The sequence below is a fragment of the Protomyctophum parallelum genome (assembly GCF_964188405.1).
Source record: "Protomyctophum parallelum genome assembly, chromosome: 16".
Classification (NCBI taxonomy): domain Eukaryota; kingdom Metazoa; phylum Chordata; class Actinopteri; order Myctophiformes; family Myctophidae; genus Protomyctophum; species Protomyctophum parallelum.
In genome coordinates this window covers 31,896,567-31,921,181 of record NC_139711.1, presented here as the reverse complement: position 1 = coordinate 31,921,181, position 24,615 = coordinate 31,896,567, and the positions used below count along the sequence as shown (strand labels likewise).

Genomic DNA, 24,615 nt, shown 5'->3' with positions numbered 1-24,615 from the left:
CTGATTGCTGCACTAACATAGCTAATAAGCATTGGTGATGAAGTGGCGCTTCCAAACCAAAGCTAATGACAGAGCTAGCCTGCTGAATGGGCATTCGTCTGAACAGCAGACATACAGTACACACCACCACCCTCTGCCAAGAGCTGCACCATACCATCAACAAAAAAAATCACGGCAAGAGCTACTGTAGTGTGACTGTCACCAAACTGTGTATACTATTGGGCAGAGTGAGGAGGGACTCCTGCTATACTTTACTCTCCCGGACGACACGTCTCCAATCTAACTTGTTGAACAAACTACAGTAATAAACTCACCAATAGTAAAATTATTTACACACTGTAGTTGTCCCCATTGAGCATAATATGAGCCTATGGGCATGCTTTTCCCAAAGAAAATCTGTCTTGAATGCTGCCAGTGCCACCGCCGCCCACCGCACCTACACGAGTGACGGTGACGGCAAATCCCACGTGCAGTGCAGTACAGTACAGTACAGTACAGTACAGTACAGTTCAGTTTTATTTTCGGAATGGTGGACATACAGTTCATACATAAACCATATTTCTATTTTTCTTTTTCTTTTTTTTTCCTACTTCTTTTGAGTGTCTGTTGCTTATGTCCTGTCCAATATCCGAAAAAGGGTTAGGGAGAAGCCATAGGCTTGTCGGGGCCTACCCCTGGTAGGCTTGTATATATGAAAACAATCAGCCAGGAATGGATTAGTACTTCAGTTGGAGAACTACCAACAAAACAACAGAGCTCACAGCTGCATGTCTGCTGTAGAAAAGCAAAAATAAATAAATAAAATAATAATATTAGCGATTACTCGATTTTTGATTTACAGTGTCGACTACCGTTTTGCTAGTCAACTACCCGAATAATCACATTTTTGGTTAATGCCCTAGTGCTAGTATGGAAATCCGGAAACACAATGAACCACTGCTACAAAATAAAATGACATACAAGGATCAATGGGATGTTACATGTGGATGCATAAGTAAACATGCGTCCGTCCACCAATCTAGGCATTAGACAGCACACTGTCACATGTCAGGGTATCTATGATGCTGTGCTGCTTTTGCATACGTGCATGCAATGCACATTCCCTACTCACACTATTGCTTCACTGCACCCCCGGATTGACTTTGATGCACTAGTTGCTAGCCCCTCTTGGGTATCGGCGGAACCATAAATCTCCCTCTTCTCCTAGTCTCTCTCCTCTTCCATCTCTTGCTGCAGACCATTTAAAATCTGTTCTGCCACTAATGTTTTTCATTGAAATGAACAGTCCCCGCAACCACCCACCAGTAAAGAATACTTTTCTTTAAGTAAAAGTACTAATATCACAATATAAACATACTCAGTTACAAGTTATGTTTTGTAATAATCAAAATCTTTAAAATAGATTTCTCTAATTACTAAAGTTGGCAAATACTGTAATAATAGTACAATATAAGTAAGTACTCAATTAAAGTAAAAGTACCTTGTACTAATTACTTGCGCAAGCAGAGTGCGCAAGTACTGCGATCGGCATGTCGGTGTTGTCCACTGGCCAATAAGTATGTATGTATGTCGGTGTTGTCCACCGGCCAATAAGTATGTATTTATGTCGGTGTTGTCCACTGGCCAATAAGTATGTATTTATGTCGGTGTTGTCCACTGGCCAATAAGTATGTAGTATTGTATCAAGTACAGTACTTCAGTAAAGGTACATAGTTACTTTACACCACTGCCAACAGGGAATCATGTATTTAGGGGAGTTTGTGTCACTATAGGTGCATCTGTATGGCTGTGCTGTCAAGTCCACAAGTTATTAATATAGTCAAGTTATAGTGGCATATGGAGATTTATTAGCTTGTCAGACTGGCTTGCTGTTCATGCAAAAGCCCATTAGTTTTATGTAATATTCTTTGCAGGATCCCATGTCTTTTTTCTCCTACTGTACATGCCCCTAAAGTTTCCCCCCCCCCAGTATAGTTAGGTCTCCATTTGTTTAGTTTAGTTTAGTTTAGTTTATTTGTTTAGTTTATTTATTTAGCACATAGTTATAAAATAAATAGACAATACATGTCAAAGAACAAAAATACTGTGCAGGGAAAGGAAGCAGCCAGCCGGCTTATTTGGAAACCTTCCCTATATGGAAGAGGTCAAAGGGAGCAGCTGTGTAATAAAGACATAAAAACACAGAGACTGCACAAAAAGGGGAATAAGATTTGTATCATCTGATTTTTTTTTTTTGTTTCTCTCCCTTTGATCTTTGTTTTTTACGCTGTGGCTCGTAGGGGGCAAACCTTCCCTAGAAGAGCATATGTCTGTCTGTCTGTCTGTCTGTCAAGGAAGTAAATCCACATGATTGCAATTTCAGTTTTTTTTGTGTGACAGTTTTACGCATATAGAGGGTATGCGCATGCATAAAGTGAATGGAAGATCGAGTGGCAAATCAAATAGGACTTTTCTGTTTGGAAAGATGCTGTTGACTCAAGAGTTACATAGAGTACCAAAGTCCTCACGTCACATGCTCATCCCCTGGGTCAACTGTCTCATCTAATAATCTCAGTCAATACAATTCAATTCAAAGGGCTTTATTGGCATGAGAAAACATACGTTTACATTGCCTAAGCAGAAAGAACAATACAGCAATACAATCAAAACAAAAATTATATACTTTGAAGGTCAGAATCTTCAATAGATCAAATGCTATGTACCAAGATCACTCAATGCCGGTATAGTGCAGGGATATACACAATGATTAGTCTTTAGGATGGTTGTGTTCCATTTGATATCCTTCTCCTATCACAGCAACTCACAAATCTTGCTGCTGTGTTTGCACATTGTTGTAGATATGGGAGTTTTTTGTCATTGGTCATGTTTTCAAAATCTCTGTGTGTGGTTGTAATCTGTGGGAAGTATGTGTCTCTGATGTCTTGGTACAATGGACAGATGGTTAGGAAGTGTAGCTCGGTTTCCACTTCATTTTGTGTGCAGTGGGTGCATAGTCTGTCTTGTCTCGGGATACAGGTCTGCCTATACACAACGACGATTGCACATCAAATGGGAATGGCGCCGGTCGGGAAAAATAAATAAATAAATAGACCAGTCATTCCCCAATAGTGCGAGGACATTCAGACCCTTCTGACCCCCCCCCCCCCTCCGGCGCCTAAGGCTAGGATACGTAAATTCCGTCAGACTTAAGTGCTCTATAGTCTACTATACCGATAGGGTGGTAATTATTTATTATCTATTTTGAAAGTGGTTTGCAGAAATATAAAATGCCAACATTTTTGAAAAACTAAATGAAAAGGAAAGTGATTGGATGGCCGTGAACATGAGAACACCATTGGCTCCTTAATAATCATGAGTCTTCTGCAAAATGCCTAACATAAGTTTTACATTACAAGATGGGAGAAATGATGCGAGAGGCATACATCAGTAGTTATGACTGATTTCTGTCATTTGGATTCCATAGAAGCCAGCATGTCTTTTATGGAAGCTTGCTGCGCAGCGAAAATAGCTGATCTACAAGCAGCGTGACGCATTGAGAATTTGTACGCTATTCTTGGTTAATATTGTAAAGAGTAGAGAGCATTTGAAGTGGTCAAACTAGCAATACAGTATGTTCTTCCATAAAACCCTAATGGTCTCAAAGCAAAGGTTAAAGACTCAATCTGTGATTTCTTCACCTGGTTGGCTGTACAAGTGTACAGTATGTATGTACAACATTAATTGTTGTGGTGGGCGCCTTTCACACCGTTTCACAAGGACTTAAAAAAAAATCAGTCGTGAGATTGTATAACTCATAGACATGGATTAAAGCTAAATGCAATGTCCCGCCATATCGTGGTGGCGCTACTGCACCTTTTGACCCAACACTCTTGAACCGTAGCTTTTACAATCAATCAGATGTGTTGCTATACTTCCTATACTTCTGCTCCCTGCTGAGCAGGTGCCGTGACCAGGCTGTAGAGGTCTCTACCAAGCTGTAGAGGTCTCTGAGCAGGTGCCGTGACCAGGCTGTAGAGGTCTCTACCAAGCCGTAGAGGTCTCTGAGCAGGTGCTGTGACCAGGCTGTAGAGGTCTCTTTCCCCTGCTTGCTTCACACCCGCCTATTGTGTTCTCTGGAGTGCCCAGCCAAGCTGGAGGCACAGTGGAGGATTCATACTCTAGGTCCTCTTTCCTCTTCCTTCATCTCCTATCTGCTCCTTCTACTGTATCTGAGTCTGTCTACTCTACAGTATTCATTTGATACTGAGCCGTGTGTGTGTGTGTGTGTGTGTGTGTGTGTGTGTGTGTGTGTGTGTGTGTGTGTGTGTGTGTGTGTGTGTGTGTGTGTGTGTGTGTGAGGGTGTGTGTGTGTGTGTGATATTCTACGGTCATCTCCAGGGTCACATACTTCTGCTGCGCTGGATTATGTCTTGTATTAAGCTACGTATACTGCACTGAGCACATAGGGCATCTGTGGGATCATCTGAAGTGAAGTGTGTGTGTGTGTCCAGATGTGTCTGTGTCATACTCTAGGTGTTGTGATAACATAACACCTCTGACCCTGTGTGCATGCACGTACGCACGCACGCACGCACGCGCACGCACGCACGCACGCATGCATACATACATACATGCACAAACACAGTGGTGCGTGCACACACACATACAGTACATGCAGTCAGGACTGTTAGATTAAGTAGGACAATGCATCTGTAATCATAAGTGCACTCTGGAGAGGGAGCCCTGTGATAATACTCTGTGTCACTGCCTAATCCCCCCCACATGCTGAATTCCCTGTGTGCCACATGCTAATCCCTCCCACAGCACCCATAACTCCTATTGTAATTAACAGCTGCATTGTACCAATGAGTCCCAGCCGGATTGAAAGTAGAGGGAGGACTTGTGGTGGTGATGAGAGTGAGTGGCGAGGGACGGATGCAAACAGGGGTGGAAATAGGAATGAATAGATGATGGGTGACGAGATGTACAGTATGGGTTCACGAGAATGTGATTGCGTTTCATAATTTTGTTTCTACTGAATTACAAATGTATCAGACCCTCATGGTATGCTTTGGGGTTAAATTGACTAGGCTGTTTTCACTGAGATAAAATGGGTCTTTACTGTATGCGAGAGTAAAGGCATAACACTGAGCCTCCACATAAAGCTTGTGCTGGGAGTTGCTATTTGCAATAAAAAATCATGGAATCGTATCAGAACAAGGTTCAATGTGTGCGTCATATCATATGTCTACATCATGCAGACATGGATGGATGAAGTGTTGTATTACAGCGTGGCTTTCGGGGAGCCCTATGTTTTGACCATAGCCATAAACACTATTATTCATAAATTATTGGAGAAAAAAAATCAATATCAAATATCAAATATTAGATACATGTGGCTATGGTTGTAAACCAAAATAATGGATAAAAGAGATTTTTCAATGGATTCTGTTACTATAGGGTGTGCTAAATAATATACTAAAATCTTAGGAAAAACACGAACTTACCGATATGCTGTGAGCTTAGCTTGTTGCTAACGCTACCCCCCTCCTCTCTCTCTCTCTCTCTCTCTCTCTCTCTAACGCGTCTCTCTCTCTCTCTATAACGCGACTCTCGTGTCTCTCTCTCTCTCTCTCCCCCGTTGAAGTTACAAGAGTTGGATCACTGCAGTGTGTTGCCTGCTAATGAGAGAGAGAGAGGGGGGGGGAGGGGGAGAGGGGAGTTGCACCACTCAGTTCACACGGGTGTGATTTTTATGTTATTATTTGCATCTGAACTTGTCATCATTAGCCTAGAAACATATATTTGAATGTGCAGTGAATAGGATGGACCACATTTATTCATTATGATCAGTAAATTGATTAAATATTTGTCTCTTTCCAACCATGCATCTTGAGGTATATATATTCTGTCTTTCTTTCTAAGGGCACCTCACATTCATTATGCATAGGTGTGGTTTGGGCGTTAAAATAATTAAACAGAATTTAACCAATCACCAGTCCACGTGCCATTGCCTTTAATAGATCCCATATCCGTTGCCCGTTAGTGCTATAATGCTTCATAGCCTTACGGAGTCACAACTCGCTCAAATCTTGCTCATTTTCAAAACTTCAAAGTACTATGTAAACTACGAAATTCAGGCTTTCATTTGGTCGAGTGTGTAGGCCGTCTCTACGAAACGGTATCAAGTGGAAAGGAAATGTCGGTCAATTGGATTAAATGCCATTTGCTGCGCTATGGGATGATGAAACTGAACGAACAAATGCGTCTTCGACTATACAATTATAAACACAATGGAAACAAGGAAGGCGCTTCTGCTGATTATAGGAAAATTACAAAGAGAATAAGGAGAGACCAAGGACATCTCCATGCAGGCGCGCAGCCTTAAATACCATTAAGGGACAGAGAAAGCTCCTATATTCGTATATAATTTTCGGGCAGCGGCTGAATTGCGGACCGTGCTGCGGGTAAAGTCTGACACAAAAATGGAGCCCTATGTATCCCTTAACAGTAATCTAAGTCCAACAAGATGTGACAGTGATTTGCCGTTTGGCTCCCGTAATTTCTCCAGCAAGAAGGGTCATTGCCATCATAATGAGATTTATGAAAGTAAAAGTAAAGTACTGTATAACATTTCCAACCAAACTCCCTCCATTTTTGTGAACTGGTGCTTCCATAGAGATTGTCCCATTTCTGTCCATTTTTCATCTCTTTGTACCTCCGTCCTTCTCCCATTTTGTTTTATTAACATACTGTACAAAGTTGATTGAGTTTTCAAATTTGACATTTGACACAGTAATAGTATACAAACTACATGCAACACTGGGACTGAAGTGAAAATGAAAACCCCTTATGGCCCTGACATATAGAATGTGTCAATGACACGAGTAAAGTTATTTGAACTGTGTCAATATTCGTCTGAAGCACAATTATTATTAATTTGAAACGCACTGTACTGACCCAAATGGAACGAGGTAGACATGTCACCCGATGCTCCAAAATAGAACCAAACTCTGAATGACGCATCACCATAGTTTGACGTGCCCACCTGGAGGTTGATGACGCACACGTATGTGTTGACGTGAGTCTGACACTTTCAGCATGCCAGTGTGCCTTTGCATTCTCACAGTCTTTATGAGGCCTGACCTGAGCACTGCACTAGGAGTGTGACGAATAAACAATCAGAAAATGTGATGCCTTTAGTTTATATATGTAGTGTAAAAAAAACACCCTCTTCCTATTAGACATTGTGTTGCTTCATCACTGTGATTTTTTTGTATCATTTGATAATTTGTGTTCTGTGTGAATGTACACATGACACAACAAATAGTTTAAAAAAAATTTTTTCCCCATGACATTATCCGTGAATGAAACAAGTGTTCCACCACTTCCTACAATACCACCATCCAGTTACATCATGACTGAGTCTAGGGCTACCCCCTTCACTACACCCTCCCCCCACCACTTCCTACAATACCACCATCCAGTTACATCATGACTGAGTCTAGGGCTACCTCCTTCACTACACCCTCCCCCCACCACCGGGCGACTGTGGCTCAGGAGGTAGAGCAGGTCGTCCAATGATCCATGGGTTGGCGGTTCGAATCCCGGCTCCTCCTGTCTACATGTCGAAGTGTCCTTGGGCAAGACTCTGAACCCCAAATTGCTCCCGATGTGCTGGTTGGTACCTTGCATGGCTTCTGCCGCAATCGGTGTATGAATGGGTGAATGTAATGCACAATCTATGTAAAGCGCCTTGGATAAAGGCGCTATATAAATGCACCATTTACCATTTACCACTTCCTACAATACCACCATCCAGTTACATCATGACTGAGTCTAGGGCTACCTCCTTCACTACACCCTCCCCCCACCACTTCCTACAATACCACCATCCAGTTACATCATGACTGCAATTGAAATGACATTCCACAAAATATGTTTTTGAGTGACTGGCAACGGCGGGGCTCCACTGGACGCGTGTGACGCGGGTCAAAAAACCAACCGGGGCAATTCTAAAACAGTCACCAAACGCAGTGCAACGCAACGCATCGTAGGCAGTGGAGCCACCCTTGATTGATTAAAAAGGGAACATTCCCTGACGGTGACGGAGATGCAACGCTGACGCGTCCAGTGGCGCCCCGGCGTTAGGAGAGTGTGGATCACCATTTAATAACAAGATCTGAGGCAAACGGGGAACCTCAACATCTATTAATGCACTGGCACAACAAATATATATACAGTACACACACACACACACACACGCACGCGCACGCGCGCAAGCACAAACACACACTCACAGTATTGCATTAAGGACCTTCAGTATTAAGTATTAACACTGGATTGTGAGTACCAGTAGTTGCATTTTATATCAAACCTATTTTCTTCATCACACACTGGACCACATCTCCATAAAGAACGTGTTTAATTATGCAATAAAACTGTGAGAGAATAAACCCTAGGACATTACTGTTTTTGCATATAAAGCATGAAGTGCATGTGCTTTGATGAAATAAACTTAAGCCCACCTTTCTTTGTACTTGCAGAGCTAGAAATGAGACTATTAGAGGCTATTATCACCAAGGCTGAACTCCTGTCATCCTTATTTTCACTCTTCTCTCTCTCTCTCTCTCTCTCTCTCTCTCTCTGTTACCAGGCTATATGAGGGCAAAGAGCAGGCAGAGTTTGAGGAGTCATTGAGGAGGCTTTTTGAGTCCATCAACAACCTGATGAAGACCGACCACACCACCACTCTGCCGAGGGTACCAAACGTTGTTCTTCCTCCTCTTCCTCCCACTCATCCTTCATCATCTTCTATGTCTTTTCTTTTTTTTACGATTAGTTTTTGGCTTTTTTGCCTTTTGATAGTTTCAAGTGAAGACGACAGGAAAGAGGGAGAGAGAGAAGGGGAGAGACATGCAGCAAAGGGCGTCATGAACGGGACTCGAACACGCAACACGCTGTCAGGCCAGAGCTTATATGTGGCATGTGCCTGGACCGTTAGGCCAGTGGACGCCCCGGCCTTCTATGTCTTTTTGGACTTTTACTGTTCCCTTCCCTTACTTCTTGCTTCCTTCTCCTTGTCTGACGGTTGATCCATCGTTCCTCTCTCGTCTAGCGTGTCATTTTCCACTTGTTCCTCCTATGTCTACCCAAGCACACAGAGACACGCGCGCTCACACACTCGCACACACCACACTCGCACACAGCACACTCACACACACACCACACTGCATTTGTGGTGAAGGAATTCATGTAGACAGACAGTTAGAGAGACTATGCGCATCCCATAGAGTTCCACATCGACACTGACGCAAGATGGCTCTTTGTCAAAGTCACCTTCTATTCAACAAGATGTTAACAACAATATGGAGGCAGGCGTGTGTGTAATTGCTTGCGTGTGTGTGTGTCTGTGTGTGTGTGTGTGAGAGAGTCTGTCTGTGTCTGTCTGTCTGTCTGTCTGTGTGTGTCTGTGTGTGTCTGTGTGTGTGTGTGTGTACTATGTAAAGCGCCTTGGATAAAGGCGCTATATAAATTCACCATTTTCCATTCTGTGTGTGTGTGTGCGCGTGTGCGTGTGGGTGTGATTTTAGGTAGCAGCTCTGAAGTACCTGCCAACAGTTCTGCATGATGTGGAGAAAGTGTTCGACGCCAAACTCCTGAGGTAGGTTATCATTTATGACTGATTCTTCGCTTGTGAAGATCATAGGAGGAGTTTAGAGTTAGGGGTCCTTTAGCTTTTTATTTGCGGCAGGCACGTTCATGTTGATATAATACGATCCTTGATTCACAGATTTTCTGGCAACTGGTGCACTTGAGCTCCTGCACTCACACACACACACAAAATGGAATGCCTTGGAATGAGTTTGTTTAACCTTTCCTCGACCTGTAATGAAAGATACAATCCAGCAATTAGCTCAAGAAATATCTGTGTGTCCACCCAGCTGTGTCCACTGGACAGCTGGGTGACAATGGGGCTGTGGGACAGACTGGATGAAGGGACACTTTGCAGACATGTCTTTTGTCCTCTTGTAATTTCACCGACTTCAGGGCATTGTCTTGGGATGACCTTATTACTTTTTTTGAATGATGTTAATTAATATTTTTCTGTGTGTGTGTGTGTTCGTGCGAGTGTGTACAGTATGTGTGTGCATGGATTCTTTGCACCTGACAATTCAAGTGCTATACTGGCTGGCTGTACACAATGTACTGTACTATCTGAAACACCTGCCCCAGCCAGGCAGCCACACACGCACGCACGCGCGTGACATCTGAATTACAGCCAAGGTCTCTCTCACAGTACTGATCCCAGCTGCCTCGGGTGTTGCTTCTGAGTGTTAGCCGCATGGATTCCATTTTGACTCTGCATGAGGTGGACATCAAAGCGCCGTCTGGGCTTCTAGGATCCCGCCAGCATGGCTTCTACCTTCACCTGTAGTGTGACGTGCAGGGCAGAACACGCAGACAGTGTCCGCTCAGCGGGTATTTAGCTTCTGACGTTTGCCACTGTGGGCTGTTTGGCCGGTGTTAGCTGACATTTTTATGTTTCAATTAGATGCCTCTCTCAGATTTGCAATGCGTGATTAATCTGCAATGTGCCGCCGTGTAACCATTTTGACCCCACCACCTCTACCCACCGCACCCACACACACCCCTACGCACCCCCACCATCTCCTGATACTGTAGCTAGCTTATTATATGTGCCAACATAACAACATACAACAACATAACACTGGTTTTCAGTGGTGTTGAGTAACTAAGTACATTTACTGCACATTTTGTTACCCCTATACATTTCGACCATTTGAAAATAGCCGAGCTACAAGCTTCTGGATCCCCCAGGTCCTAATGTTGCTCTGGAGAGGGAAGTCTGGGGTTCTCTGGTAGATCTACGGATAAGCGGTTGAAGATAGATGGATGGATGGATGGTGTATTGATACTTTTTTTACTTTTAACTTTAAGTGAAAACTTTGAGTACTTTTTCTACCAATTGGTTTTGATACTCAGATTAGGAACTGAAGTGGTGCATTAAATTCCAGAGAGTGCTGCATGGCTCACCTCCCTGGCTGTGATACGAGGCTAAAAGCTTGATTCACACTTTAGTTGTGACGTGTTGTGTGAACTTGAAGATAGGCTATTTTCAGTGTGCAACATCGCATCGGCATGCGACTAAGTATAAATTAAGCAGAGTGATGGAGATGGCGTGCTAGGCTCCACAGCATTAATTGTTAATTCTCTCTGAGCCATATCGGCCGCGTAACTGGGCCGTTTAATTATTCCGATATTGGATTCAAGGAACAGGTCTATCTTGTGTCTTAATTAAAGTGTGCTGGTTTGGGCTCATTAGTTTTCATAAGGCATGCACTGCAGTGCTCAGGTCTGGCCTCTGCGCACTCTTCCAGAACCTGTGTTGCATGGATCACTTGTAAAATGTTCATGTGTCGTTCAGGGTTCTGCCTAGGCAACCATCTACTTTTCCACCTTCACATATGTCTTCTAATAATCAATAAATGTTTGCCAATTTCTCCCATATAGTCCTGTAGGCGGAAAATGACTTCAAGGACTTCAGCTGGTGAACCCAAAACAAAATAACCTAAAACCTAAATACATATTATACTCCCCCCCCCCCCCCCCCCTTAATTACACTACATTTAGTCACCAATAATTCCACACATCTTCCTATATATTGAAATTGCCTTAACCCATTCTGACCGGGCACCCATTTTGGTGTCCGCATCATGTTATGCTTTAGCTATTTAAAAATAGCAGATCTACAAGCTCATATCGCGCCACCGAGTGGCGCGATACGAGCTTGTAGGTCTGCTATTTTTGAAAAATCGAAGAGCGACTGACATTTTTAGAATCTGATCTTAGGTCAGAATGGGTTCATCAGACCAGTGTGTGTCCGGCGGAAACCTCGTATGAATCTGATCTCAGGTCAGAATGGGTTAAGGGAGGATGGCTCATCAAGGTCATTTCATCATGATCAACCATAACCATATAAGGACTTCCCAATGCACCTACAGACAAATAGGGACTGTGTTGTCCCACCTCAGTGTGGCCCTAACAAATGGGTCATCATATACAGTATGGCCATGAAATGTGAGGGCACCACAGCTGCCTGAACGTCTAGTTGTGAGTTTGTGACCACAGGTCGCTTTTACTATGACAAGTGTACATTTCCTGTCAGTTAGTTAGTCACCCCAGGAATCCTTGTGACATCACGTTACATCATCAGGGATGGAGATCCCTCATCAATACATATATATATATATATATATATATATTATTTTTATGCAGTAAAGGCCGTCTGGATCGGGAGTCGAACCCGTGGCACACTGCCAGACTCGGACTACTACTTGACAGATGACATCTTCCTCCTGTTCATTGGATACAATTCCCACCACCTTTCTCAAAGAGGTCTTAGACAGTGTGATTGGAGATATCCTAAAAATTGTAAACAGCTCTCTACAGACAGGCGTCTTCCCAGACTCTCTGAAGACGGCCGTAGTCAGGCCCCTACTAAAGAAACATAATCTGGATCCCTCTGTTTTGGGTAACTATCGACCCATTTCGAATCTGCCCTTTCTGGGCAAGGTTTTGGAGAAATGCATCTCTCATCAATTGGACGTATTTCTACAGAGCAATGATGTGCACAACAAATTCCAATCTGGCTTTAGGAAAAATCATAGCACAGAAACTGCCCTTGTAAAAGTAATGAATGATCTTAGGGTGTCTGCTGACAAGAAACATGTATCCGTTCTCCTACTGCTAGATTTAACGGCTGCATTTGACACGATTGATCATTCAATTTTAATACAGCGTCTGGAGCACTGGATAGGCCTGTCTGGTACGGCCCTGTCCTGGTTCTCCTCCTACCTTTCAAACAGAAGTTACTTTGTCAATCTAGCCGAGTTTGACTCAGACAAACACGACATCAGTTCTGGTGTCCCACAAGGCTCGATTCTTGGTCCTCTGCTGTTCTCCTTGTACATTCTGCCATTGGGTGAACTCATTACCAATCACGGAGTCAATTTTCATTTCTATGCTGATGATACCCAACTATATCTTGCTGTGGCCCCAGACGATCCCTGTGCTTTGGACCCGCTGTTGACCTGTCTGTCTGGCATCAAGTGTTGGATGAGTGAGAACTTTCTCAAACTGAATGAGGATAAGACGGAAGTTCTCATAATCGGTTCTAGCGAGCAAAGAGAATCAATAATTGGCAGACTTGGCAACCTGACTGTAGAAGGTAACAGTACAGTAAAGAACCTGGGGGTTATTATTGATTCTGAATTGAATTTTAATTCACACATTAATCATGTTACCAAGATTGCTTTTTTTCACCTTAGAAATATTGCACGGATCAGATCCTATTTGTCCTTGGACGATGCAAAAACGCTAATCCACGCCTTTGTTTTTTCTCGGCTTGACTACTGCAATGCACTCTTTTCAGGACTCCCTAAGAAAGCGACTGACAGATTACAACTTGTCCAAAATGCAGCAGCTAGAGTTTTAACTAGAACTAGGATGAGAGAACATATTACTCCAGTTTTGGCATCACTGCACTGGCTTCCGGTTGTTTTCAGGATTGACTTTAAAATTCTGTTACTTGTCTATAAAGCTCTCAATGGTCTCGCACCTCCGTACCTCCGTGACTGCCTACCTAGATATGTCCCTAGCCGCCCCCTCAGGTCCTCCAACGCTGGCCTACTTGAAGTGCCTAAAGGTATGTGCACAAAAAAGTACGGTGAGGCAGCTTTTTGCTTCTATGGCCCAACAGCCTGGAATAAACTTCCATTCGAGCTCAGACACGCACCATCTGTAGACATTTTTAAATCTCAACTCAAGACTCACCTCTTCACCCTTGCTTTTAGTTGAGTTTTATTTATTTTATGTGTTTTTATTTATTTTATGTTCTTATATTCGGTTTTGTTCTCTGCTATTGTTCTATCATTTTAACTACTTGTGTTTTATTGTATTTTATTTTTGTGTCCTGCCCTGTGAAGCACTTTGAGCTGCATTTTATGTATGAAAAGTGCTATACAAATAAAGTTTATTATTATTATTACTTACTGGCCAAGGTGCCTGGACCGCTGAGCCACGGCCCAGGCCATCCCTCATCAATATTAAGCCCATATATGAAGATCCCTGCATGTCATCAATATTGGCCAGCAACTCTACATTTGACCTCAAACCCTTAGATCTCCATATATGGAGCTGACCTGCTCTGACATTCCATATGTTCATCCTTCCCCATCCATCCTTCCTCTTTGATGTCTCCCTTTTGACTGATACCTGTCCATTTAAACTCTAGACGGGCCTGCCCCAAAGTTATTAGTGCTGCCGCACCCGGCAGCACTAATAACGACAACTAGAGTTCTCAACAGGCCCGAAAATTAAGGCCTGGCCCTACCTGAGCCCTCATCAAACCCTGTACACTCAAGACACTGCCTCCACTGCCACCCTTAGATCTCCATATATGGAGCTGACCCATTCTGACATTCCATATTTTGAACTGACCTCATCAAACACACTCAAGACACGCTCCATATATGGCCAGTACAGAATTCATTCCATATGTTGATCTGACCCCCCCATGCCAAAGCGCCAGCGCTCACTCGCCCAGGCGGATGCGTGCACGCGACCTCGCCCTTTAATGCTAATTATAATAACTAGTCCATACCCGTCATGGGTTAAAAACAGCCAAAGTAACACACTGGAAGCCTGGAACCTGATGTGTGTGTCGTTGGCACAACAAACACGCACGCATGTGTGTTGCGACCCGTCAGTGGAGACACACACACACATGCACGTTCGCATGCATGCACACACATTTGCACGACCCGTCGCTGCAAGACACACCCGTGTGAACAAGTCGAATTCTTTGATGGGGTGAGCCCCCCCCAACATAACCTGACGCTGCCAGATCCAAGAAGCTTGCTACACAAATTTGTTTCACAGCTTATTGGGATCTGGGATCGCGGAAGCAAATTCGATGACGGGGCTGTCCTTTTTTTCAAGATACTTGGTAGATGATTGGATGGGACCGTCTGTCTATCACCGTGTGGGCGTGCAAACACAACCAATCATATTGACGTGTCTATATAGTTTCACGTCCGGTTTCGCACATATCCCGCCCTTAGCTCACGCTGATTGGTCCGGTACGGAACGGATTTTTGTCAGCTCAACTGCCTGAGAGATCCCAGATGATTGCTGTGTTGGGAACATGGTTACCCAATACCGCCCTCATCTGGCAGCGTCAGGTTACCCCCAACATACACACACACCATACACACACACATGTATCAAGTGGTTCAGTGGCGGTGCTGAAGGCATGTACTGTACCAGACCAGTAGATCAGTCTAGCCTCAAGCAACTTAGATGCTGAGAGAAAGATGAACATCACACTCCCTCGAGTTACAAACAGACACTAGCCGCGTCATGATGATGTCAGTGTATCACGGCACCAAAGATCTATAAATAGAGTTTGTCCCCATTTGTAATTTTTGTTTCGGCGTGTTCAACAGAGTCTGTGAGCAGTTGCGGCATATCCAGCAGCATAACAACTATGGAGACCGAGAATTGTATTCTGTGCCGCCAGGACGTTGATATATTCGCAGTTGGAAAATGTGACCATCCAGTCTGCTACCGCTGCTCCACTAAAATGAGAGTGTTGTACGAGCAGAAGTACTGCAGCGTCTGCCGGGAGGAACTCGACAAGGTGGTGTTTGTGAAGCAACTGGATGTCTTCTCTGCACTGACTTACCAGAAGTTCCACCATGAGAAGAAACACGACATCTACTTTGGTGATGGCCAAATCCATGCCCAGTTCAGGAGCTTGCTGTTGCCAGAGTGCCCCCAGTGCCCAGAGCCCAAGGTTTTCCCCAAGTTCAAGGAGCTTGAACAGCACATGAGGAGGCAGCATGAACTCTACTGCTGTGAAATCTGCACCGAGCATCTGAAGAGTTTCCCTCGCGAACGCAGGTGGTACAACCGGAAGGACCTGGCACGTCACTGCACACAGGGCGACCGCGACGACACCAGTCACCGTGGACACCCACTGTGCAAGTTCTGCAATGACCGCTACCTCGACAACGACGAGTTGTTGAAGCACCTTCGCCGGGACCACTACTTCTGTCATTTCTGTGATGCAGACGGCGTACAGGTGTACCGTAACTACCACTACCTCAGTAATCATTTCAGAGAGACCCACTACCTGTGTGAAGAGGGCCACTGTGCCACAGAAGAGTTTATCCACGCCTTCCGCACAGAGGTAGAATACAAGATCCACAAGGTCTCAATGCACAGCAAGACCCGGGCAGAGGCCAAACAGAACGGACGTCTCGACCCGCAGTTCACCGTCGCTTCAAGACCGCAGAGGAGAAACAATGGCATGGTGACGGGCGAGGGCTATGAGGGGGTGTGCCAGTCTAGAGATGGAGGAAGCTCACAAGCTGATGGTGGTGGCCAGCAAAAGACCTCGAGTTACAAACCAATACCAGAACCACCTACAGTGAGGACGATGAAGGATAGCCATCCATTAGATGAAGATGATGACTTCCCGGCTTTTGGAGCATCAGTCAACACACCTATTCTCAGGCCAGGTCCGATAAATTATAGCAATTCCTTAAACAAACATGATGGCTTCCCGGCCTTGGGAGCCTCAGCTGCCACACCCAGGCCTAGTCTCAGGCCAGCTTTGTTGAAGGATAGAAATCGATTAGTCAAAGATGATGACTTCCCCACTTTAAGAGGCTCATTCGCCACACCCATGCCTAGTCTCAGGCCACGTCCGATGAATTCTAGCAATTCATTAAACAAATATGATGGCTTCCCAGCCTTGGGAGCCTCAGTCGCCACACCCAAGCCTAGTCTCAGGCCAGCTTTGTTGAAGGACAGAAATCGATTAGTCAAAGATGATGACTTCCCGGCCTTCGGAGCCTCAGCCGCCACACCCATGCCTAGTCTGAAGTCAGGACCGACGGCAGCCCAGGCTGTCAAGGGAACCCTGAAGGTGCACAACTTCCCCAGGCTTTCGGCTGCATCTGCAGTGGCGACCCCCATGACCTTGGCGCGCTCCAACCAGCCAAGGAACCCCTCGTCCTTCCATGAGGTCTTCCCCACCCTCATCTCTTCGATGTCAACATTGAGTAAAATTATAGCATCCAACAGTCCACCCCAGTTGGCTAGTGTGTACCTGGTGCCAGAGAACTTGCAGCAGAGAAACGGCGAGCTAAGCCAGTCCATCAAGAACTATCTCCACAATGACGAGTCCCAGTTCAAGCAGTTCAAAAATGACTCCAGACAATTCAGACAGGGTCTAATTTCGGCAGCCCAGTACCATCAAATCTGTAAGGATTTGCTGGGAAAGAATTTCAACTGTATCTTTAACGAACTGCTGGCTCTCTTACCAGACACCAACAAACAGCAGGAACTCCTAACAGCTCACGGAAACTACAAGGCTCTGGAGAAACAGTCAGGAGCCGTGGGAGGCAGACAGAAAAATATAAAGAGCGCCTGGCAGACGGCCTCATCTGTGGTCAAAGGAGCTGCCAAGTTGGGTGGACAGGTGCGCCCCACCAGCAGAGAGGTGCTGCTCCAACAAGACTTCAACTCCCATAGGCCCTTGCACATCAGGAATAACGAGGAGTTCCCGTCCTTGCAGTCAATCAGTCGCATCATCGGCTAGCCCCTCCTGCGTCCTCGTTTTCATCACTCGACATTGTCACTTGGCAGGTTTGACCCTGTTGACTAATGTCACGTCCACACGGAGAAGTTAAAAAATGTCTGCGTGTACACACGCAATCGTCTCAAGAAATGTGTGTCCACACTCCACATGAAACCAACACAACCACTGAAACGCCTGTAGTATATATGCCCGGCCTATAAGTAAAGCTGCCACAAATCACCAAAAAGAGATGGAGCATGCCTGTTCACATACTGTACAACTCATGCATTATAAAACATAACAACGGGGAATGCTGTTCTCCATGTCCACTTGTTGCTGACGGTGGTCGCATGTACATGTTGCTGTTGTTGTTGGAGCGGGGCTATGGCATCATTGGTTCAGGAAAGCTGCATAATTGTTATACACACCGAGACACAAGGGTGGCATCTTCAGATTTGTTCTCTGGGACCCGGTTTCATACATGAGCGTATTCCGTCACCCACAATGCCCATTCCGTGTGGACGAGACGGCAATACGATTAAACACTTTTGCGGATACACCTAAAAACGTCTCCATGTGGACAGGGACTAATTCAGTTGTAATGACATTGGATTGACACTACTTGGCCCCTATTTTAGCTCAGCTCCAATGTGGAACCTCCGCTTACTCAAATAGAACCAAGAACTGATGATTTATTACATTTATTTATTTATAATATATTATATTATATATTATATATTTATTTACAAAAACAAAGAGGAAAGCTCCTTGGAGCCAGGCTGGTTTTGTATTTGGGGATCTTCCTTGACCTAGCTAGCACAACACCAAGTGTGCATGTAGAGCTGCGTTCAGACCTGATTGAATATATATATTCGCCTCGGTTCGTCCCGTTTGTACCACGGCAGGTCGTGCCCATTTGCGCAATTCTCATTTTTGCATTGACTTTGTATGTAATCGCGCCGCTCTAACCATCCAAGTTTAGTTTTTTTTGGGTTTTGCCTTTATTTTATATGGAGGGACAGACAGATGGTTGACAGGAAATGGGGAGAGAGATGGGGGGGATGACATGCAGTAAAGGCCGTCGGGATCGGGAGTCGAACCCGCGGCACACTGCCAGGCTGGATTACCAGCCAAGGTGCCTGGACCGCTGAGCCACGGCCCAGGCCAGTGTGCATGTAGTTTCATGCCAAATCCCTATTTTTAAAAGGGACGAGCACCACCGCGCACACACACACACACACACACACACACACACACACACACACACACACACACACACACACACACACACACACACACACACACACACACACACACACACACACACCTGAACATGCATGTCTCTTAACAATTAATCCCTGTTACAACCTGCACACTAATAGTTTTCCTGTCCTGACCTGCTGTCTTTCACTGACCTACTGTATACACAGACACAGGCTACACTCCAGTGTGTTCATTCATAGAGCCTCCATTTTTACACTCTTAGACATGAGTTATAGTTAGAGTTGCACACTTAACACGTAGATGGAAGCTCACAACGGGTCGTGCTGTGACACATTGTGAGCTTGTCGATGGGCTCTTTTAGGTGAGCGCTGCGGTGTACGACTAGATATAAATCAGGTGTCAGATTTTAATGTGTGGTCTCTCTGCATGCTTTCCTCCACTAATTTCCTTCCCTCATTTCTTGCCTTTAATGTCCCTCTACTCCCTCCAACCCTCACTCCTCCTTTGCTTTTTTCTACCTCTTTTTCTTCATCCCGACATGTTCATCCCTTCCTCCTTTTCTACCATCCCTTTCCTTCCATTTACTGTGTATACCCCCCTCATTAAACCATCTCTCTCTCTCTCTCTCTCTCTCTTTCTCTGTGTCTCCAGTCAGTTGCTGTATGACTTTTACAGCTGTATTCCACACGAGGAGCTGCACAAACACAAAGTGTTGTCCATGACTGAAATTGTGAGCAGCCAACTGTTCCAGAAACAGGGTGAGTCAAATCCACCAAGCAGATTACTTGATAACCACTGCAACAACTGACCAAGGGCTGACCTCGGTGCTGTGCTATGAATCGATCATACATTCTACAACAGTGCTGCTGAGTGAGGAACCAACTGCTGATTTATTCTGCATGAGACCCATACACATTAAAGCTTGACCTTATCTCCATAAATTGGTCTAAAACTCACATTATTATGGGTTACGGTGTCATAGTTCCATAGTCAGGCAGTTTGCAGTTCCAACTACATTTTATGAACAGGCAGGATGAGTTTCCTTTTATACAGCTCAATATTACACCAACAAGGCAGATGATGTGGGTTAAATTGTCACTGGAGCCACCCCATGCTAAAACGTGTATGGAGCACTCATTGCACTGTAAGGTACAGTACGTAAGGATAGACTCATCCACTGGCTGCTTTTTAGTTATTATTGAGCTTTCAAGCTTCTTCCTGTGATTCAGTGTTTGCATGTTTATATTTGACACAAGTATGTCATACACATGGCCACATCACTGCCCTATAATCATGTGTGGCACAATATTACTACAACTCAGCAGCATTTTGCAGACACGTCTGTAACATTAGTGTTACTGCAATGAACCAGTCGGCCACTATGTCATAATCACATCCAAGCATCCTCTCCCCTGTGACCTAAATACTCAAGTTTATACAGTAGCATCAAATCTCCCACAAATGCATCACTACAGTTTTTCATCCGCATAATCATTGAGTGTCAGTCCCAAGCCGACTGCGCTTTTTGTTTTGTTTGTTCCATAATAATAATTCCACCCAGAGTGTGCTGCAGTGTTGGCATTTATAATGCAACATCCCCCAAAAATCTAGTTGCAAATGAACAAGCCGTTCACGTCTCAGTGGCTGCTGGGACTGTTGATGCGCTGGTAACTATGGAGTCCATTTTCTATCCACACAAATACCCAGATGATACTGGTCGTCTGCAAAAATAGGAGACAAAGAAAACATTTACCACACTGGAATTAATAGGCCAGGAAACACAGATTTTGATTTAAGCACGCCATACATCAGTGATCAAGCAAAACCAGACCCACCCTTGCTGTCTGCACAGCCACTTATGGCTGTCTAATGGGCTATATTGTTAACAGGCCAGATCAAGGGCCTGTCATACTGTATGTGAAGTTCACATACCATTTTGGTAACTCTGAGAGTGTACAAATGACGGGTCCATTTGGTTACATTTGTACAATCCCAGAGTTATGGGGGTCCTATTTAAATGTTTGAGAACCACTGCACACTAAATGGAACAGGGCCTTAATTAGTATCATTGGTAACACCTGTGACGGAAGTAGGGAAGCGGCCCAGAAGTAGGAAGAGTTATTGTGGGTTCTCCTGTTGAAACCCTCTCCATCGATGATGGAGAGGGTCACACAACAGTAATGTAGACACTATAAAACAGGCTGCACTTATTCATTGTGTCTCTATTATTGTTGTGGAGTCTTGACTCAGATAGCAAACTTGTCAACAGACTGTAGTGCATTATATGGGCATAGCGGTCGGATCTCTATCTGTCAGTCCATGTCCCTTTTATTCCCATATACGGAGATCTCTGATGTCATCAGTATATACCCCTATAGATGAATCTGTGGAGCCGTGCCCTGTATAGGCCAGCATGCAATCAATGCTGCGGTGTCAAGCTGACCTTAATTTGACACCACAACTATGATTGCACCCAGGGCAGCGCTCTGTGGATTTGTTTACCGTATGGGCATGCCCCCTTTTGAGCCCATAATCCCCATATATGATTTGTTTGTGTCTGATGCCATGACGACATGTTTTCAAAACATTAAAAAAAAAGAATCAAATTACATCAATTCTTAAATTGATATGTGTTTGCCTGTGGATCCCCATTTGAACAGATTTTGTGCCAGGGACTCCTATAAGAGAAGATTTGTCAAGATTTATTGTTGATTTCATTGTCATTGTCTTTTAGCAGATCTAGTATAAACTCACAACGTGGCACATTGTGACGTGTGAGCTTGTAGATTGTCTATTGCTTAATAGCCATAACATAAAATAATTGTTAATTACTAGATCTGAAGTTTTCTGAACAACTACTTGAAAGGTACAGTATAGTTACGTATAGGGGTTCCTGGTCTAAATGCGATAAACTGTTCCTAATTTTGCTGCAAAGTCCTTCAATGATACCTGGGCTAATCCAAAACCTCAGTAAAAGTCAGAGGTGCACAGGTGTGTGGCAGAACACACAGTTGTCTGCATGAACCGCCTGGATGTGAGGCAGACGTGTCACATCAAAGACACACCGTCACTGCTGCAGGTGTACACAAACTCACGCATGCACGCACGCATGCATGCATGCACACACACACACACACACACACACACACACACACACACACACACACACACACACACACACACACACACACACACACACACACACACATTTTAGTTAAATCCTGTGCAAGCCACTTCCGTGGCTCCTAATGTAATTGAACTCTGTTGCAGAGTGACTGATGATGTTGTGTGTGTGTGTGTGTGTGTGTGTGTGTGTGTGCGGCGCGTGCGTTTTGTGTGTGTTTTCCACAATTCCATGCTGTATTGATGTTGTACTATAGGAGAGATAACAGGCAAACGATCAAAATAACAATTATTTTACATTCTCTAATTGTGTAGACTTAATTAAGTTTATGCAGATGTTTAACAATAATGTAACCTTACGGGTTTGTTTGGTTTCATTTTACACTCAAGAGTTAAAGATCTATAAGGGTTCATTTGGTACCAACTCTCCATCATTTAGCTGGGGACCACCGGGAACCCTCTCAAGGACCACTGGTGGTCCCCAGAGCACTGATTGAAAACCACTGCCCTATACCACCCACAACGGTTCCCACAATGTGTACCATCTCTCGCCTCTTCCCTGATGCTTTTCTATTCATTGCAATGTATTTGTTTGCCTATTCCATCTCAGACCCTGCCTCGCCAAATGAGGCCTGACACTCCGTATAATTGAGATTCATTTTAGCATTCGCATGCTAATCAGGGGCCCATGTGCCAGGGTGCCGCTCATTCTCCAGGTTGAAATATGCGGAGAGAAAAAAATTATGCATTTATAACAGTTAATGACCCCTGGTGTCCTATCACTGCACACCAATACATATTTAATGGCACTACCAGTAGTTGTCTGTCTGTCTAGTCAGTCTGTCTGTCCATGCTGGCCAAAGCCACTGCTTGCTTTGGGACACCTGTCAAAACTACTGCAGCATGGGATAAATGATGGAGTAGTGGATGGGGGGGATTTAGTTTGGTGCACAAGGATGAAGGATGTGTCCCCCTCGCCCCCAAACTCGTCCTTTTCAATGATTAAATGGATGTAAAGAGCCGCCATGGCAAGATTGCAAATCTAGCTTGGAAGCATGGTACTGACCAATGGTTTTCTTCCAATCGACCTTATTACTAAAGATCAGATAGTGACACATGGTCATGTTGCAGTGGAGAAATCTCCACCTCCCTGAAGATAGTATTCATGAATGCTTGTTTGAGTAATAGAGATGGTGGTATGTATGTTTGAGTGTCTAGTATGCACAAGCCTAAAGTCTACTTCGTCTGGATTGTCCTTTGGATGCCCTTTTCAAATGTAATCAGTGAATCAGTGACTACCTCTGGAGACCAGTAAGGTCTCCACTCTCCAGAGACCACGAGACTTACGCCTTGTGTTAAAAAATATCCAACTCTGCAGTACAATCTGAATACTTACTTTTGGATTCTTTCTCCGCCCAAGTCTGTAGAATATAAGGTTAAACCATGTAAACAATTTACTTTGGCTAGTGAAATACAGTATATAAAAAAATGTGTTATGAAAATTAGACATCAATAAAGGTGGTGGCACATTACATTCAGTGTCGAGAGCTTCAATTGTATTGACATTATCAAGCATTGTCTTAGCAGACACCAGGAACAACATTTCTCAATGGAAGATTAGGGAGACAACATCCAACCAACTGCAGATGTACTGGTTATAGTGTATAAACGTACTCTACCACGTAAAGTGATTTAAAGCCGTTATCTACTATTTTTCTAATTTCCACATTTTAATGTGAACCCCTAAAAGGATCCCTTGTGTGAATGCTGTATGTTTGCATGCTGGAGTGCATGTGTGTCTGAATGTTTCCTGTATACTGTATGTTTTACTCAATCTGTGATTTCCCATGCCTGGCTCTCTGATAATCAGTTTCACCCACAGGCAATGTAGAAGAAGGCATTGGATTGTTTATCTTATTTAAAAAAAAGAAACGTCTCTGATTTATTCAGCAGCATACGGTACGCTTTCAGGATTATGGGTCTTGGCAAGCACATTCGAACTGTACACATTCTCTCTCTCTCGCATGCACGCCAGGCACACGCATGCCGATGGCTGTCATATGGGTTAAGCTGGTTTTGAAGTTAAATTACATTTACTAGGATCATTACGGCTCAATTTAGGCATTTATTTAATGCAGCAGACAGACTGTGACGGATTGAGAGCGTCAGCGATTACTGATGCTGGGAGAAAAAACAATGTGACAGATCAGAGTGACATAGGGATGAGTGTGTTGTTTAGTTTACCCAATCAGAGTGACAGAGGGATGAGTGTGTTGTTTAGTTTACCCAATCAGAGTGACAGAGGGATGAGTGTGTTGTTTAGTTTACCCAATCAGAGTGACAGAGGGATGAGTATGTTGTTTAGTTTACCCAATCAGAGTGACAGAGGGATGAGTATGTTGTTTAGTTTACCCAATCAGAGTGACAGAGGGATGAGTATGTTGTTTAGTTTACCCAATCAGAGTGACAGAGGGATATGTGTGTTGTTTAGTTTACCCAATCAGAGTGACAGAGGGATGAGTGTGTTGTTTAGTTTACCCAATCAGAGTGACAGAGGGATGAGTGTGTTGTTTAGTTTACCCAATCAGAGTGACAGAGGGATGAGTGTGTTGTTTAGT

The 24,615-nt window shown here is 44.2% G+C and overlaps 2 protein-coding genes across 3 annotated transcripts in view; both read left to right on the top strand.

The window, feature by feature from the left end:
* dock2 (dedicator of cytokinesis 2) overlaps positions 1 to 24,615 on the top strand; it is a 156,951-nt gene that overhangs the window by 28,016 nt on the left and 104,320 nt on the right. For both annotated transcript variants that reach the window (XM_083785077.1, XM_083785076.1), the window contains exons 22-24: positions 8,636 to 8,741; positions 9,573 to 9,643; positions 19,526 to 19,632. In XM_083785077.1, the coding sequence (XP_083641203.1) occupies positions 8,636 to 8,741; positions 9,573 to 9,643; positions 19,526 to 19,632 (284 nt within the window). The remainder of the gene's footprint in view (positions 1 to 8,635; positions 8,742 to 9,572; positions 9,644 to 19,525; positions 19,633 to 24,615) is intronic.
* LOC310873289 (E3 ubiquitin-protein ligase ZNF598-like) lies at positions 15,551 to 17,671 on the top strand (the record flags this gene model as incomplete). The annotated part of the gene is made up of 1 exon (XM_083785633.1): positions 15,551 to 17,671. One exon carries the CDS (start codon positions 15,551 to 15,553, stop codon positions 17,669 to 17,671), a length of 2,121 nt encoding a protein of 706 aa, XP_083641759.1.